This window comes from Anomaloglossus baeobatrachus, chromosome 3, assembly GCF_048569485.1.
Source record: "Anomaloglossus baeobatrachus isolate aAnoBae1 chromosome 3, aAnoBae1.hap1, whole genome shotgun sequence".
NCBI classification, from domain to species: domain Eukaryota; kingdom Metazoa; phylum Chordata; class Amphibia; order Anura; family Aromobatidae; genus Anomaloglossus; species Anomaloglossus baeobatrachus.
This window is the reverse complement of record NC_134355.1, coordinates 325,093,362-325,112,442: the sequence shown is the minus strand read 5'-3', so window position 1 is coordinate 325,112,442 and position 19,081 is coordinate 325,093,362. Positions and strand designations below refer to the sequence as shown.

At 42.1% G+C, this 19,081-nt stretch overlaps 1 protein-coding gene across 1 annotated transcript in view; it reads right to left on the bottom strand.

The window, feature by feature from the left end:
• CDK19 (cyclin dependent kinase 19) overlaps nt 1–19,081 on the bottom strand; it is a 399,878-nt gene that overhangs the window by 3,479 nt on the left and 377,318 nt on the right. The window contains exon 12 of the mRNA XM_075338340.1: nt 13,424–13,675. Coding sequence (XP_075194455.1) covers nt 13,424–13,675 — 252 coding nt within the window. The remainder of the gene's footprint in view (nt 1–13,423; nt 13,676–19,081) is intronic.

Genomic DNA, 19,081 nt, shown 5'->3' with positions numbered 1-19,081 from the left:
CTCTCTGGTGGTATCTTACCTCTCCACCAAAACAAATGTATAGAATTTGAAATCAAACAAGCTGGATTTTTATCTCCTGCGACATCATCTGTCAGGGGAGAGTCGTGAGCCCCTCATACATGTTAGATGGTTGGCCAATACCACTGAAGCGAGTTAGGACAACTTTTATCTAATGTGTTTTAATGGGCCTGAAGGGTAAATCAAACATTTACAGTATTGAAACACTCCTCTAACTCCTTCTCAAACGAGCCAGTTTTCGCCTTCATGACCAGATAAATTTTTCAGATTCTGACCAGTGTCACTCTATGTCTTAATGAATCTGGAACACTTCAGCTTATCCCGGTTATTCTAAGAATAATTTTTTGTGACATTGTACTTCATGATAGTAGTAAATTTAGAACAATATTTTTTTGCATTTATTTGCGAAAAAATGGTAAAAAATGTCCCAATTTCAAACTTTTATGGTTTTTGCACTTTAACCAGAGAGTTATGTGACACAAAATTGTTAATAAATAACATTTACCATATGCCTTCTTTACATCAGCACCATTTTTGAAACATCTTCTTTTGTTAGGACGTTAGAAGGGTTCAAAGTTCAATCAGCAATTTCTAATTTTTCCTACAAAATTTACAAACCATTTGTTTTTGGGACCACATCACATTTAAAGTGACTTTTAAAAGGCCTAGGTGACAGAAAATACCCAAATGTGACACCATTCTACAAACTGCATGGCATGGCTCAAAGTGCTCAAAACCACATCCAAGAAGTGTATTAACTCTTTAGGTGCTTCACAAGAACTAAATCAATGTAGAATGAAAAATGAAACGTGTACCTTTTCCCACAAAAATGTTACTTTAGCTCCAAATCATGCATTTTCACAAGGTTAACAACATACAATGCACTATCCAATTTGTTGTGCAATTTCTCCGAAGTACACAGATACCCCATATGTGGTGGACATCTACTGTTTGGGTGCATGGCAGGGCTCAGAAGGGAAGGAGCAATATTCAACTTATGGAATGCAAAATTATCTAGAATAGATAGTGGACGCCATGTCACGTTTGGAAACCACCTAATGTGCCTAAACCAGGGAACCCACCCACAGGTTACCCCCATTTTAGAAACTAGACCCCTCAAGGAATTGATCTAGATCTATGTGCTTCATAGAATTTTAGAACGTTGAGCCATGAAAATGGAAAAATAAATTTTTACTACAATGTTGCTTTTACCCCAAATATATAGGGGTAACAAGAGAAAATGCACCAATTTGTTGTGCAATTTCTCCTGAGCATGCCAATACCCTATATGTGGTGGAACATTATTGTGTGGGTGCAAGGCAGGGCTTGGAAGTGAAGGAGTGCCATTTGACTTTTTGAACGCAATACTGGCTGGAATCATTAGCGCATACAATGCCGCATTTGGAGGGTTCTTGATGTGCCTAAGCAATGGAACCCCTCCAAAAAGTGACACCATTTTGGAAACTAGATCCCTCATGGACTTTATCTAGATGTTTGGTGAGCACTTTGAACCCGCAGGTGCTTCACTGTCAGAGTTCCGGGATTTCCAGTTTTCTTCTGAAGGATCTTGCCCTTTGTTAACATGGAGTTTTCTGTTCTGTTGCCCTACTTCCTGTTCATCTGTTTAAAAGCCCGCCCCTAAGCTTAGTCTAGTTGCCAGAGTATACTGGTTCCTGTCTACTCCTGCCCTGCTGCTCTTGATTCCTGATTGCTATTTGGATCCTGTTGAAACACCCGACACCGGCTCTGGACTTCACCTGGTCTCATCAAGCTGTGCCCGGACTCAGTCTGCCGTCTCTGGTCGGCACTTCTGCCCGGTTCCTTCTGTTTCATATCCACCCTAGGACTCACATCACGTACGGATATTTTTGGACTATACCTGTTGCCCTTTCGTGTCCCAGCTGCTGCGCATTTAGGCCTTCTGGGATGATCGCCAGACAGCCCCTGTATAGGGGTTCGCTCCTGGTGGTCTCCCTGGGGGAGTCCGGTGCGCGGCCCCGGGAATTCCCCTTTGCTCCGAACCTGGCAGGTATTTACTGTGTTTATGTTCTACTGTGTTTATGTTCTGTTCTGTGTACATATTGTTGGTTGCATATTATAAACGTCTTTGCACCAACAACCCGTCTCTGGTTGTCATTGCCCTAACGCGATCGAAATCCTCAGTTCATACAATAGTATTACATTCACAAAATTTTATAACGTTGAGCTGGGAAGATGAAAACATACACTACCACAAAAATGTTGCTTTAACCGCAAAGTTTTCATTTTCACAAGGGTAATAGGAGAAAATGCACGGTAAAATTTCTCCTGAGTTCGCCAATACCCATATGTAGTTGGAAACTACTTTTGAGGCACAGTACAAAGTAAAGAATGAAAGGAACGCCATATTTGAGTTCAGATTCAATTGGAATGGTTTGGGGGTGCCATATCACATTGACAGAGCCCCTGAGGTGCCAGAACAGCAGATATCCCCAACAAGTACCCCATTCTACAAACTGCATCCCTCAGTGAATTTATCTAGGGGTGCAATGAGCATATTGACACTACAGGTATGTCACAAAATTTTATATTATTTGGAGGTGAAGATAAAATAATTAATTACATTTTTACCACTAGAATGTTCTTTTAACTCCAGATTTCCAATTTTCACAAGGGGAATAGGACAACAAAAATGCCCCATAATGTGTTACACAATACCTCCTGAACATGGCAATACCCCACATATGACTGTACATTACTGTTTGGCAACAGGGCAAGTTTAATTTACAAATTACACCCCTCTAGGAGTTCATCTACAGATGTAGTGACAATTTAGTTTATGGAAAACACCCATGAAGTCAAATGCAGTGAATGTTGCAGTATTAAAAATTGCAAATAAGCTCATGTAATGCCCATACACTGTAGTGTTCGTACATTGAGCTCCTGCTTCTGGAGATACATACCTTGTTAATTAAATTTGTGCTCCTCTCTACAACATTGCCAAACATGTGGGCGCTAACTGTGGCTTAGGAACATTGTGGGGCTCAAAATGGAAGGGGGCATTTGGATTTTGGAGTGCAGATTTTGCTGGATTTCTATTTTTTTTTTTTTTTGGGGGGGGGGGGCGAAGAGACATAGTGCTTTTCCAAAGCCCTTGTGCTTCCAGTTATGTAGAGGTTATTACCGTTAACAGAATTTTTTTTTTTTTTTGAGGATTGAGTTAAATACTATTTGGTGGCAGTTTGGGGTACGGAACATTTTGGATCAGTTCACATTTATCTCATGCGCTATGCTGAGTACTTACATCTACATCTCCGAAATACGTGACCCAGGTGAAACCCCAGAGATATCCATTCACTATAATAAGGCTGCCGACTTCATTTAGCCTCTGTACAGCGGTGTCAGTCTTTTCAATGGTGCATAAAACGGTTGTTGACCACTTAAAAATACGAGTAAAAAGATGGGCACTGCAGGACCACAGGCCAGACGGGAGTTCAAAGTAACTCCCTCTGCCTCAATACAGTGAATTTTCCTTTGGGAATTTTGTCTAAATTCCGTTTTCAGAGATTTACACGTTACCACCGATGTAAGCGCTCAGCATAGAGCGCAGGATATATGTGAGTCACATATTACTACGATTTTTGAGAGGCACAATAAACAAATCAACATCACAAATTGGCTTTATTACTATTTTTTACGCCTTTCACCTTTAAGTATGTGATAAGATGGATTTATTCCTTGGGTCAGTACGATTACTGTGATACCAGATTTAAATAAGTTTTTTAGGTTTGGCTACTATCACACAAAACAACTTTTTTTTACAAAATAAAGGTTTTTTAATCACCATATTTTGAAGGCTATAGTTTTTGTTTAATTTTTCTGCCGTTCCTGGCTGTGAAGAGCTGGAGTTCAGCTGTCATATAAGCTGAGCTTCCGATGGCTATCACGTTTGCATAGTCGCTCTATCGCCAGGACATACTGGTACTTCCCATACAAGGTTGTGAAGTCCCCGCTAAATAGGACATATCGGTATGTCCAAGATTGTGAATTGGTTAAAAGCGAAATGGTACAAAATTTTTAATGCAACCCAAAAGGGAAGATGATTTTTAGCCCCAAATACATGGATGTAAGTTTTTTTTAACAAAAAACGGTCCCCAAAGTGTGACAACCCCCTTTAGTTCCTAAGAAATCATGAGACAGTCTTTACAGCATGGTTTATGGCTTTGTTCACAAAATGTTGTACTGCATTTTTAGAAGTAGAATGTTTAAAAAAAAAATAATAATGTAAGACTATATCACAGAGCAGTAATACTATAAAAGCCACTGTGCCCCTCTGCAACTATCTCAAGTGACAACCCAACTATGACATGGGGCTTGATGGAGTTTAAGCAAAGGCTATTTATTGCTTCAGGTAAGAGTGGTTTAGTATTAGATGGAAAACACTTTCCATTACTCTGCCACGTCTTCTTATCTGACAATGAAGAATGGAAAGGGTCTTTCATAGAAGAATTTCTGAGGAATGGTAACAAGGGGTCATCTGTGAAAAGGGCAATGACTGGTTTGTCCTACTGTTTCTGTCCTCTATCTTTTCACTGCTGCGCAAGCTAAAAACAATGACATTGTGTACAAAGGTCTAACTACTTGCTGCTGCATGTGTGCAACTCTCATCAAATGATATTCTGAATGTGTGCAAAGGGTTACTCTGATCAGATATATAAGCACATGTTCACTGCTGCCAGAAGTATGATCTCCATATAATGATCCCATGTCTAAATTAAAACTGTTTATGTCCAGCGCCAGTATGTGAGATGGTCATGATCAGGCGCCACTCAGTGCATGACATTGCCAAGTGTATCCCATTAGTATAAGGAGGCACACAAACATATGAATGGTCTGGTTAATGGACCAATATCTCCTGAGAAGGAGCGGTTGCCCCACAATAAAAAGCAAGAGTGGCGAATGACAGCGCTTTATGCAAGATGGCGCATTCCCGAACGGCTTCTCCCTCAGGAGGCTGATCTATTAGTCCCATGCTATTTCAACGGAAAACACAGAAGAAGATCTGTAGGTGACAACTAATTATAAAAGATAAGCAAATGAAGTGGCTAAAAGGCTAGCCTCAGATATAAAAGAAATACTATCTCTATCTATATAAAAGAAATACTTTGCAGTAATTGCAGAGCAATGTTGACCAACAGGATATGAAACCAGGGTAGTTGGAACAAAGAATTTCTCAGGTGGAAGAGGATTTGGCAGATATCCAATCACAATTTCATACTGTGAAAAAAAGAAAATAGAACATTGAAAAAACACTTGGAAGACCTGGAAAATAGATTACAGCACAATAATCTGTGTATGGCGTGTATTCCTGACTTTATTAAATAAACCCTATGATTTGAAATCTCATTGTGAACATGAGCTACTAGAAGCACTTGGGATTTTTATGCTGCAAAGTTGAGTAGACTTGCCTCCATTACCTGAGAAAGATTTGCCAAGAGCAATTCTTACTCTCAGACCCTGCCAAATTATCATGCACTTACTACACAGAAAAGGAGAAGATATCAAAAACCTTTCTTTTAGATCCAGCAAGACTTCCCTGTAGGTTAAGGATTTCATGGTGATTATTTTTGCTGACTACTCTATAATGGTGGCTAAAAGGAGAAATGTATTTAACCGTATCTGCACCTTTTTATGCAGGAAGCAAATTCATTTACAACTTCAATACCCTGCATGAAGATGAAAAGTATGCTGAAGAGGTTATTAGAATCTCAATCACCTGGCTCAAAAGAACCAAAGACCTTTAACTTAAGCTTCAGTCCTACAAGGAGGAAGCAGAGAAGTGACACCCGTCCTCAGAGGATGGCGGCATCCATACTGTTCAGGTTATTACTTATGAAAGCGGTTCAACTTAGATTTTTGTGCAGTACTCTTAAAGGAAAACCGACAGATACAGTACTGGCCAAAAGAGTTGGCACCCTTGAAATTGTTCCAGAAAATAAAGTATTTCTCGAAGAAAATAATTGCAATTACACATGTTTTGTAATACATGTTTATTTCCTTTGTGTATATTGGAACAACACAAAAAAAAACAGAAACAAATTGCACATTGGACATAATTTCACGGAAAACCCCAAAAACGAGCCAGACACAGTTGTTGGTATTTTCCAAAAAAGTGGACAAACAACGTTTTAAGCGTGTGATGCTTGTTCAAACTGACTTGTGTACAAGAAACAGTTTGTGGGCAATATAGAAATCTTACCTGAAACCAGATAAAAAGTGGAGAAAGACTCAATCTTTGCATTGTGTGTCTGTGTGCCACACTAGGCATGGAGAACAAACAGGAGACGCGAATTGTCTGAGGACTTGAGAACAAAATTGTTGAAAAAGATCAACAATTTCAACGTTACAAGTCAATCTCCAAAGATCTTAATGTTGCTTTGTCCATGGGGCACAACATAATCAAGAAGTTTACAACCCATGGAACTAATCTCCTTGGAAGTGGACTGCAGAGAAAAATTGATGAAAGGTTGCAATACAGGATAGTCCGAATGTTGAATTAGCAGCCCCAATCAAGTTCCAAAGAAATTTAAGCTGTCCTGCAAATGAAGCCAGCGCTTTTTGCAGTTGAGATTTGGCTGAACCTCAATTGCACTACGGAGCTATTTTTGATAATCTTCATTAGTTTGGAAGTTACTCTGGCTATAGAGTCAACATTTCTAAATGTGAGATTATTTTTTTGAAGTTCAGCCAGAGAAAAAAACCTCACTACCAGGGGGTATTCTTTAACAGACAGCAGAATCATTTATAAAGTAATTAGGGGTAATAAGTAAAACGGTGTCAACTTTTCATGGTTAGAACTACTCCATTTAACTTAAAAATTTCCAGTGCTCTAGATGGCACTCATTACCATTATCAATGATGCTCACATGTCATCTCATAAAAATGATGAGCACCTCAAAATGATAATATCCAATGCAAACTATTCCAATAGTGTTCAAGCATGCAGATGTTAAAGCTCTAAACTCTGTCGTTTCTCACAGTATATGGTAGGGAGCAAAGGCAAGAATAATCCTACAGTAGAAGTAGGAGGTGTGAACTTTCCAGACGTTAGGAGACATAATGTTGTTTGGGGGGGAAATATATTAGAGTGGGTCAATGAATCAAGACACCATTCTAATCTCGAACTAGAAAAACATCTAGGACATCCTTATAACTTGTTGACAACTTTTCACTCCAAGCTATCTGAACTCCCTGACCATATTACATCATCAGTACTGATGAAAGATAGCAGTCACCCTGAAACTATTGTGTTAGAAATTTGGTTTGCCCTATCAGGTGTCCAAGCATTTGCCCTTTTGGGATAACCCCAATTTCTGCTGGGGAAGAGGGAATGCTTTATTCCACAAATGAAAGAAAAAAGGAAAGGTGGCAAAGCAAAGGTAAGCCGATGAAGAAATTTGAACTTGGGGATTCACAGTGCTTACAATATTTACATGTCAAAGCATATCGGAAGAAAAGAGCTCTGGACATCTTGAAGGAACGGAGGACTAATGCCTTTGATTGGTTGGAAATGCTAGCAGACCTACCATTACTAGCATTTATGGTACCCATAGGAATAAATTAGACAGTGACAATATGGTCAGGTGCAGCTGGAAATGTGTGAGGAGACATTGTGGGAAAGGTGACAATGTGTTAGGAGGGAGGAGGAAATGTGTGAGGAGACTGTATGAGGAAGAAAAGTAGGTGGGGCAGCATAAGGGATAGTATGAGGGCACAGTATGGAGTAGACAGGATGAAGTGGAAAGGGGAGCTGGAGAGGGGCATAGTATACAATCTGGGCAGCATATGGTGGACACAGTGTGAGGGGATAGTATGGAAAAGAGAGGACAATGTTGAGGCCATGTACCATAAGAGGAATATAGTTATTCAGGAACATTATAATGTTTTTATTTTTCAGGGTACTGTGTTAGAATGTGCTGCAGAAGACCAAAGAATAGGGAAATCTGCAGAGACAAGTTGTGGATGTAAAAAGTCATCATGGTGTCTGGACAAGATGGAGAGCAAAAGAAAGAATAACTTTAATCAGAGAAGATGTCATCTCTAGGTATCTGGCTGTATGTTTATTTGTGTACTTTTGTTCCTGTAGGTCCGCATGACATACTGGGAGTTGTAGCTTTGTGCGATACAACTGTTCGTTGTACTAAGCTTGGTGCTATATTCATGTACTGATGGTGGTTCTGGTAATTTATTTCTGTACTGAAGGTGGTTCTGCAGATTCATGTACTGTTATTGGTTCTGATCCCGTACACATGTTCCAATCTATAACTTGTCAGATAACATGATACAAGCAGAAATTACAGTGTAATTAAAACGGGTTGTCATCAAAGTACATTTTAATCAATAAATCTTGGAATAATAATAAGTTCCACAATTTGATGTGTTCGATATGTTAGAGAATAAGTTCCTGTGCTGAGATAATCATATAAATGTGCCCCTGCTATGTACTGTGTAATGGTTGTGTCTGACTGTACAAGGGACATGGTCTAATCACACCACAGCTCCTGGGCAAGAGAAGAAACAAAAGAGTATACAGCCATTCCAGCATGGAATCGCAGATGCTACTTTCTATGAGGTAAAACATTTCCCTGCATGTTAAAATACAGGCAGGGAAATATTTTACCTCACAGAAAGAATCAGTTGCTAGCCCATGCTGTAATGTCTGTATACTCTTTTGCTTCCTCCCCTGCCCAGATGTGGTATGTTCAGACCATGTTCCTGTACAGTCAGAAACAGCCATTGCACAGCACATAGGAGGGGCACATTTATAAGATTATCGTAGCACAGGAACTCTTTTTTAACACATCAACTTGTGAAACCTATTGTGATTCCAAATCTATTGATTGAAATGTAGTAAGTTCATGTGACAACACCTTTCATTAACTGAACAATATAAGCTTTGAGCCAAACAAATTTTGGAACCAAGAAGCCACTTTTTTTGACTAATCTATTAACCCCTTCACGACCGGCCGATTTTTCGCTTTCCGTTTTTTTTTTCGCCATTCTTTTTCTGAGACGTAACTTTTTTATTTTTCAGTCAATATGGTCATGTGAGGGCTCATTTTTTGCGGAACGAGCTGTACTTTTAAATGAAACCATCAGTTTCTAGTACCATATAGTGTACTAGAAAACGGCAAAAAAATTCCAAATGCAGAAAAATTGCAAAAAAAGTGCGATAGCACTATGGTTTTTGAGATATTTTATTCACTGTGTTCACTATATGGTACAACTGATGTGTGGGTGTGATGCCTCAGGTCAGTGCGAGTTCGTAGACACCAAACATGTATAGGATTACTTTTATATAAGGGGTTAAAAAAAATCGGAAGTTTGTCCGAAAAAAGTGGCGCACGTTTTACGCCATATTCCGTGACCCGTAGCGTTCTCATTTTTCGGGATCTATGGCTCAATGACGGCTTATTGTTTGCCTCTCGAGCTGACGTTATTAACGGTACCATTTTTGCGCAGATGCTACGTTTTGATCGCCTCTTATTGCATTTTGCGCAAAAGTTGTGGCAACAAAAAAACATCGTTTTGGCGTTTGGAATTTTTTTGCCGCTACGCCGTATACTGATCAGATTAATTGATTTTATATTTTGATAGATCGGGCGTTTCTGAATGCGGCGATACCAAATGTGTGTATATTTTTTATTTTTTTAACCCTTTAATTTTCAATGGGGCGAAAGGGGGGTGATTTGAACTTTTAAGTTTTTTTATTTTTTTAAAACTTTTTTTTTAACTTTTTTTTTATTTTACTAGTCCCTCTAGGGGGCTATTGCGATCAGCATTCCGATCGCTCTGCAGTATCTGCTGATCACAGCTACAAGGCTGTAAACAGCAGATACGCTCTCTCTTTTGCTGTGCCGCTGGCACAGCGAAAGTGAAAGCAAGTCAGGTGTAGTAGAGGAGTCATCACATGACCCTGTGCTACCATGACAACTATCGGGAGTCACGTGATCGCGTCACGTGACTTCCGGTATCGGGCGGTAAGTAAATGTTTACCGCGATCGCGCTTATAATGGCGCTGTCACATTTTGACAGCGCCATATAAGGGGTTAAACGGCACGAGCAGATAACGATTCTGCTCGTGCCTAGCAGGCACACATCTCAGCTGTGAAAATCAGCTGAGATGTGTGCCGATCGCAGCATGATGCTCCCAGCAGACCGCGGGCAGTAACATTATGACCACAAGGACGTAATTTTACGGCCCGCGGTCGTTAAGGGGTTAAAGATTTTCTATTTTGTAAGACTTTGGCAACAAGGTGTTAATCCTGTTGAGAAATTTGTCACCCACTGCCCGTTACATAGTGTGCCTCAGTTAGCCACCCTGCCTAACTATATGTAACTTGACTGGATAGAGCCATCATCCTGCAATCTCATATAAACAGCAGTTCTATTTTCTGTAAAGGAGGATTTTTTTTTTTTTTTATCTGTAAAGGAGTGTGAGTCAGATGAGATACTGAAAACGTGCATTATTTATGAGGACAACAGGAAACTTGCACTGAAACCATCATGCGTTTACATGTCGGTCTTCGTTCTCAGCAATTATTACAGTGAATTCGGTAAATGCACGCTATGCTCAAGGGAGCTGATATTACCAGCTCTGCCATGACAACACAGGGCAAACATCCAACAAGCAAAGCTCAAAATGTTCATGTAGAAACTCTGCTCCGAGTGACAACCTTTAGAAAATCTACAGTGAAGGAAATAAGTAGTTGATCCCTTGCTGATTTTGTAAGTTTCCCCACTGACAAAGACATGAATAGTCTATAATTTTAAGGGTAGGTGAATTTTAACAGTGAGAGATAGAATAGCCAAAATAAAAATCCAGAAAATCACATTGTATAAATGATATAAATTTATTTGCATTTTGCAGAGAGAAATAAGTATAGAGCTGTATAGAGCTACAACTACAAACAAAATACAGGATTTTTTTTAGTCTACCTTTTCCCATTGATAAGAGAATTATGGTTCAAACTGTATGCGCACGACAAATTACCGTATTTTTCGGACCATAAGACGCACTTTTTTTCCCCCAAATGTTGGGGGAAAGTGGGGGGTGCGTCTTATTGTCTGAATGTGGCTGCGGAGAATGTGGGTGCTGCGGTTGAGCGGGTCATCGGGGGCACGAGCAGGCTGTAGCAGCCTGCCGTGACCACGTGGACCCGCTCATTTAATATGCACGCCCATCCCCAGCCCATCATCCCTCAGCGCTGAAGCCGGCGCTGACAGGTGGGCGGGATGATGGGCGGGGGATAAACAGCCGGCTCGCATGATCACCCCTGGCAACTACGGCCTGGAGTGATCATGTGCGGCTGTATTCACTGCACCCCGTGCATCATCATCAGCGCGGGGAGCAGTGAATCAGTGTACAGTACTCACCGTTCCCCTGCAGCATCGCTCGTCCTCCCGTCTGTGTCAGCGGCAGCACTGCTGATTGGAGCCGTCCCCATTACCCTGCTGGATCGCGATCATCTTATGTGTTTGTGCCGGCGGCTGAGTGGAGACTAGCGGCGCGCACAGCGATGACGTCATCGCTGTGCGCACGTGTCCACACGCAGCCGCCGGGACACTGGCACAGACACAGGAGATGATCGCGATCCAGCAGGGTAATGGGGACGGCTCCAATCAGCGGTGCTGCCGCTGACACAGACGGGAGGACGAGCGATGCTGCAGGGAGTGAGGTAAAGTGAGGTGAGTATGAACGTTTATTTTTTTTATGTGCCACAGGATGCGGCCATACACCAGGATGGGGGCATATTATGAGCTGGATGGGGGCATATTATGAGCCAGATGGGGGCATATTATGAGCCAGATGGGGGCATATTATGAACCAGATGGGGGCATATTATGAGCCGGATGGGGGCATATTATGAGCCAGATGGGGGCATATTATGAGCCAGATGGGGGCATATTATGAGCCAGATGGGGGCATATTATGAGCCAGATGGGGGCATATTATGAGCCAGATGGGGGCATATTATGAGCCAGATGGGGGCATATTATGAACCAGATGGGGGCATAGTATGAGCCGGATGGGGGCATATTATGAGCCGGATGGGAGCATATTATGAGCCAGATGGGGGCATATTATGAACCGGATGGGGGCATATTATGAGCCGGATGGGGGCATATTATGAGCCGGATGGGGGCATATTATGAGCCAGATGGGGGCATATTATCAGCCAGATGGGGGCATATTATGAGTCAGATGGGGGCATATTATGAACCAGATGGGGGCATATTATGAGCCAGATGGGGCCATATGCCATGATGGGTTATATAGCAGGATGCGGCCACATGCCAGTATATAGCAGGATGTGGCCATATGGAAGGATTACGGTATATAGCAGGATGAGGGACATATACTGTATATACCAGGCAGGGAGGATCATTACCAGGATGCGGCACCTTAGTAGAGAATTTGGGGACATTACCCCCATAACAGTGTCAGCAGCAGATCCTTGCCCCATGACAGTGTGTCATGACCACATTTTTTGCTTAAAATTTTATTTTCCTATTTTCCTCCTCTAAAACCAGGGTGCGTCTTATAGTCCGGTGCGTCTTATAGTCCGAAAAATACGGTAAGAATGGAGTTGTTCACACTGCTCTTGAGATGGGCAGGAGTCAGAAGCTGCTGATTCATGAGGAGGAGTATTCATGAATCAGGAGAGCAGGACAAGTGCTGGACCTCTGTGGGTGCCACAATCCTAATCCTGTCTCTGTTGGGAGTAAGATTTCTAGTGTAGCGAACACTTGCCATAAATGTGATGAGCGGCTGTCGTCATGACCCTTTTTGCACATTTACTCTGCCCACTTTGTCGGCTGGGCAAAAATGTTGTGATAATGCCAAAAGTCGAATAAGTTTATCTCGGCCGCCAGTTATGTTAAAATGATGTGACTTTTCAAACATTTTCACACCAGAATGCTGATGTAAAAGCTCAGTGTCTGCTCTTAAGACACAATTTTGATTTTCTTATCTGAACTTTATGTCTTTGTTATACTTTTCGTCAGGTCATATAATATAACCTCTTCTCGTGAGTTCTGAGGTCACAAACTGTGCCTGTAATTTGCAAACACAAACCAGAAGAGCAACAAGAGCCTCTGAGCTGGATCATGGGAGGAATGAAAATGCGAGAATGGATATTTTACCTACTCTGCTGCAGTTTACAAATTATGTATTATTTGAGAAGATGACTAACAATTAAGGTTATAAGGACAGAGTCACAAACATATTGATTTAAAGCGCAAGGCAAAAAAAGTGTATCAGAAGCAAACTCATAAAAGATTGCATAGACAGGAATTTCTATTTTATTTGTTAAGAAACATTTAGAGAGAGCATCCTAATTTGGTAAAAATAATAAATCTGTACCTGATAATCGGTAGGCATTAGGGAAGGGCCACCAGAATTAGCAGCTGTAGGCCCCATCCGTGGTTTCTTGTTTGGAGGTCCTGGGTTAAGACTGGAGTCTTGGCTGTGTTGGAGTGCTGCTGCTGTCGTTGCCCCTGCCCCCGCTGTACCATTGGTCTGGCCGCTGTTCTGCTGCTGAACCTGTTGCTGCTGCGCTGCAGTTTGTTGTTGGTTGGCTGCTTGTTGCTGGTGCTGATTTTGTGCCTGTTGATTCTGCACATAAAAAAACCCACATAAATGCTATGCAGAATTATTCCCAATTCTAAGTATATACACAATTTCTTGGTCATCATGCTGTGTATATGGGATGTGTACATGGATGGATTCCCTCCGACTGCAGCGTATCATCTGGATATTCCTCATATATATTTTTTATTTTTTCTATTAGTTTTGTTACATATTTTTCTTTCATATATATTTTTTTCCTAATATTTGCTATGGTAAACATATACTTATTCCTATTCATGCATTATATGTAAATTGTGTATTGTGCAATTACCTTTATGGATGTACTGTATACAATGTATGTGTTTATCCTGTATGGCATTTGTTGTAAGGTTACTATTATCATATAACCTTTGTTATGATGGAACTGATGTTATGTCCATGTTCTGCTGAGGTTATTAGTGGGCCTCATCCCGTGCTCTTTCCCTTGCACAAACAGTCTCGATAGACTATATCTTCTATTTCTATTTTATCCCCCTCCTGGCTGGGTGGTTGACGCATGCGCCGCTTGCCTGGGAGTCTTGTTCCCGCGGGTGCGTCTCTATGGCTACGGGGACGCCAGGTGTTACTACCCGGCGTCCTGTGGGGCCATGACGCGCTTGCGGGGCGGGACTTCCGGTCGGCCGGCGGCGGATGCGTCTGATGATCTGCCCAATCAGCTGGGGGATGAAGGCCTATTTTAACGGCACCCCCGCATGTTCCGGTCACGCCCCCTGACGAAGGTACACTCCGAAATGCGCATCGGGCGCATTCCATCTGCAAACTATACATCATAGGTAATGCCTTATTCACTACTTGGTTTGTCCAGAGAGTGGGCTTAGTCCCTTTAGGTGGGAATTTATTTCCTTTTTCCCGCTGTAATTATGATGGTGGTCGCCGGCCATTAGCGCGTATGTAGTGTTGGTGCTTTAATCCTTGCTACCCGGTGGCACTATTGGCCATATTGCCCCGTGGTGCTACTTGCTTTTCTTGCGCTAACACTTGCACGTGCTGTGGCTTGTGGCTTATTTAGCATCTCCATTAAGGCGAGCACACGATTGGTATTTGCTGTGAGGTCATGTGTATGTGGCTTGTTTACACTAAGTCATGATACTATGGCCTGTGTGTGTCCGCCTACTATAGTTCTATCCTTAAACACATTCATCTATATAGGCATATATTATTAACCTCTGTATCCTATCCTGCATGATACACCCATTGACTTCCATGGAAGATACTCCATTGACTTCCATGTGGATTTCAATGTGTGTGTATGCATTTGCATGCGTATAATCATATGTGGGGTATTTCCATATTGCTGCTTATGCCGCTGTTTTTCATATGTGTTGATCCCTTATGAAATTTGTTCCATATACATACAAACCACCTTTGAATTTCCTTATACACGGAGTTTGTATGCTGTGACCTCTTTAGCAGAGCTCGCAGAGAATATAGTCTCTTATGGATTAACACATGGGTAACTTTGGTTGTGATGCGTAGGCATATGGATATGTATTAACACATTGGCAGGGCCGGCGTCAGCACCCGGCATACCCGGGCAAATGCCAGGGCCCTGGAGAGCCGGGGAGGCCCACTCGGCCTCGTCAGCTCTGGTGCAACTTGGCCGGGGCCCACTCTCCTTAGTTCTGCGGTCCCCGGGCCGAGTTCCGGGGACCGCAGTCCTCGGCAGGAATCTGCGGCGCCGTCTCTTTAAGGCGCGCAGACTTCCTGGTTTGAACTTCATCTGTGGGCGGAGCTACAGACCGGCATCCTGCTCAGTCCCACAGATGAGAGTTGCAGTGCCAGCCAGCGACCCCCAGCACAGCGTGTCCCTCCGGCGCTGTGTGGGCCCCTTCTCCTCCGTGACCTGAGCGGTATGTGCCCTCCCCACCCCCCGATTTATGCCCCCCCCGGAGCCGCGCATGTCTGTCTCTGTCTGTATGTAGCAGAGCTAGGTGTGTATGTATATAGCAGAGCTAGGTGTGTATGTATATAGCAGAGCTAGGTGTGTATGTATATAGCAGAGCTATGTGTGTATGTATATAGCAGAGCTATGTGTGTATGTATATAGCAGAGCTATGTGTGTATGTATATAGCAGAGCTATGTGTGTATGTATATAGCAGAGCTATGTGTGTATGTATATAGCAGAGCTATGTGTGTATGTATATAGCAGAGCTAGGTGTGTATGTATATAGCAGAGCTATGTGTGTATATAGCAGAGCTATGTGTGTATGTATATAGCAGAGCTAGGTGTGTATGTATATAGCAGAGCTATGTGTGTATGTATATAGCAGAGCTATGTGTGTATGTATATAGCAGAGCTATGTGTGTATGTATATAGCAGAGCTATGTGTGTATGTATATAGCAGAGCTATGTGTGTATGTATATAGCAGAGCTATGTGTGTATGTATATAGCAGAGCTATGTGTGTATGTATATAGCAGAGCTATGTGTGTATATAGCAGAGCTATGTGTGTATGTATGTGGCAGAGCTATGTGTGTATGTATGTAGCAGCGCTGTGTGTGTTTGTCTGTATGCATGTATGATGTGTATCTATGTATGTCAGTGTATATGACTGTATAGATGTGTCAGTTCTATATGTATTTTTGTGAGTTTGTCGTTAAATATGTATATGTATGTGTACGTATGTGTGTCTGCGTGTGGATGGGGCCCACTGGGACTCTTCCGCCCGGGGCCCACAAAAACCTGGAGCCGGCCCTGCACATTGGTATGCCTTATTGTGAGGTATTTTTATGCTTCTGCTCATGCCGCGGTTTCCCCATATGCATTGATTTTGTGTGAAATTTATATTCATACACATATAAACCATCTGTTGATGCTCTATTGTCACGTATGGGGTTTATATGTTGTGACCTTTAGAGCAGAACCTATATGGAACGCAATTCCCTATGGATTACTATATTAGTAAATCCTTTTGTGATGCGTGAATATATGGATGTGCATCTAATACGCAATTGACATTATAGTAAACGGATAACATTTTGGAGTCCTTTCCACATCTTAGGTCCTGTCTCAATCCCTCCTGCTTGGAAATCTATATGGATTGTTATGGATATAGCGGATTTTTGCTTTATTAACAAATATTCTAGCAGGAGTAGATTGATGGGTCGACCTGATGTGGTCCTTCTCCTAACTATAGGACCTCCATCTTTGTTGGATATGACCTTATATCTTGTATTATTGGAGATAATTGGCACACTATTATCCTATACCTAAATGTTTGCGGTGATGTATACCGTTGTTTTCCTCCCCTCACTTGTCCACATTTTTATGAATACTTATACAAAATAAAAATATGTATTGAACTGTTGATCGCCTCTCTTGTTCTTGTTTTGGTTTCTCTCTTAGCGATTTGGTTCATGTATCTTAGTCCTTCTGCGCTATATATATGATCCACATTGGTCTATGTATAATATTCCATTGAATTTATAATATGCAGATATTCATACCAATTTCTACTCTTGTTCTTCTCACTGTGTTATGCACAGACTTAGGTATATTTATAATGGACTATAAGGCCATGGAATCGTCATGGCTGAATCAAGTGGACCAAGTATTTGGTGAGGTCTCCACGGATAATGAGATTAGTTGTGGACCGGATTTAGATCTCATGTTTTCTGAGATTACCTCTCTTCTAAGCAAACGTACACGCCTTTGGTGGAGCAGGTTACTTCTGACCAAATATATTGATAAAAAATTAATACCACGTGGTCTTAAGGTCCAGTCACACTAAGCAACTTACCAGCGATCCCAACAACGATAGGGATCGCTGGTAAGTTGCTAGGAGGTTGCTGGTGAGATGTCACACTGCGACGCTCCAGCGATCCCACCAGCAACCTGACCTGGCAGGGATCGCTGGAGCGTGGCTACACGAGTTGCTGGTGAGCTCACCAGCAACCAGTGACCAGCCCCCAGTCTCCTAGTTACAGCACACATCAGGTTAATTAACCCGATGTGTGCTGCAGCTAAATGTGCACACAGCAGGGAGCAGCGCACAATGCTTAGCGCTGGCTCCTTGCTCTCCTAGTTACAGCACACATCGGGTTAATTACCTGATGTGTGCTGCAGCTAAATGTGCTCAGAGCAGGAGCCGGCACTGACAGTGAGAGCGGCGGAGGCTGGTATCATAGGTAAATATCGGGTAACCAAGGACAGGGCTTCTTGGTTACCCGATGTTTACATTGGATACCAGCCTCCGCAGAAGCCGGCTCCTGCTGCCTGCACATTTAGTTGTTGCTGTCTCGCTGTCACACACAGCGATCTGTGCTTCACAGCAGGACAGCAACAACTAAAAAATGGCCCAGGACATTCAGCAACAACCAACGACCTCACAGCAGGGGCCAGGTTGTTGCTGGATGTCACACACAGCAACATCGCTAGCAACGTCACAAAAGTTGTTCGTTACCAGCGATGTTGCTAGCGATGTTGCTTAGTGTGACGGGGCCTTTAGGGTGAGACTAACACCAACCTTCGTGGTTGAAGACCAAGACTTTATATCAAAATGGGAGGATATGTGCAATAGTTGCTCCTTCAGTCTTATGCAACTCCTGATAGACTTAAATACTTCTAATATTGCCAAGATGGATTCTGTCATCGATCAAAAACAGACCTCTTTTCGGTCTATTTGCCCCCCTGACAAGGCTGACAAATATGATTCTGAGGCTATGAAGAAGGTTGACTCCCTTGTGAAACAAATTCGAGATGTTCATCTGAGGAAGTTTAGACGAGACCAGAAGGATTTTTCTGAGAATAAAGTTTACTTCTGGCGTAAATCATTTGCCATACAGGAGGGAATGAGACGTCCCTCTGCCCATTCCAATACATCCTCTTTGAGTGAAGTATCTGAAACATCGGATTCCAGTACTAGATCGGGAGCGACATATGGCGGTTGTGGTTTCCCTAGACATCAGCCTCCTTGGTATAAAAAACCTAAAGGACCTAACAACAACACTGACAACAAGGTGATTAATCTTAGTTTACATATACTCAGCAAATCTGATTTATCCCTATTGTCTAGAGGTTTATCCTTTTCACCAGTGGCTGGGCTAAATTTGTTCACACTGACTAAAGATTTACATCTTTTCGCTCGATCTCTTTTATTTAAAAGATACTTTTTTGATGATACATCTCGAATTTTGTTTCCCACAGAAAAAGAACAAGCGGCGCTAGCAATACTATCTGAGTTAGAATCTGAACATAGAGCTGGTGAGGGAGGTAAGGTACCATCTTGTATTAAACCTTCTTCCAAAAAATCTCTACCGTTATCCTCCTGTGCAAACATTGATTTGTTTGTACAGGTGGTATCTAAGGACCTCGAAAATTTGTCTAGTCGGGTCAGGGTCGATAATCTATCTAAGGATGAACGTAATCGTCTTCAGGAGTTGCAACGGCT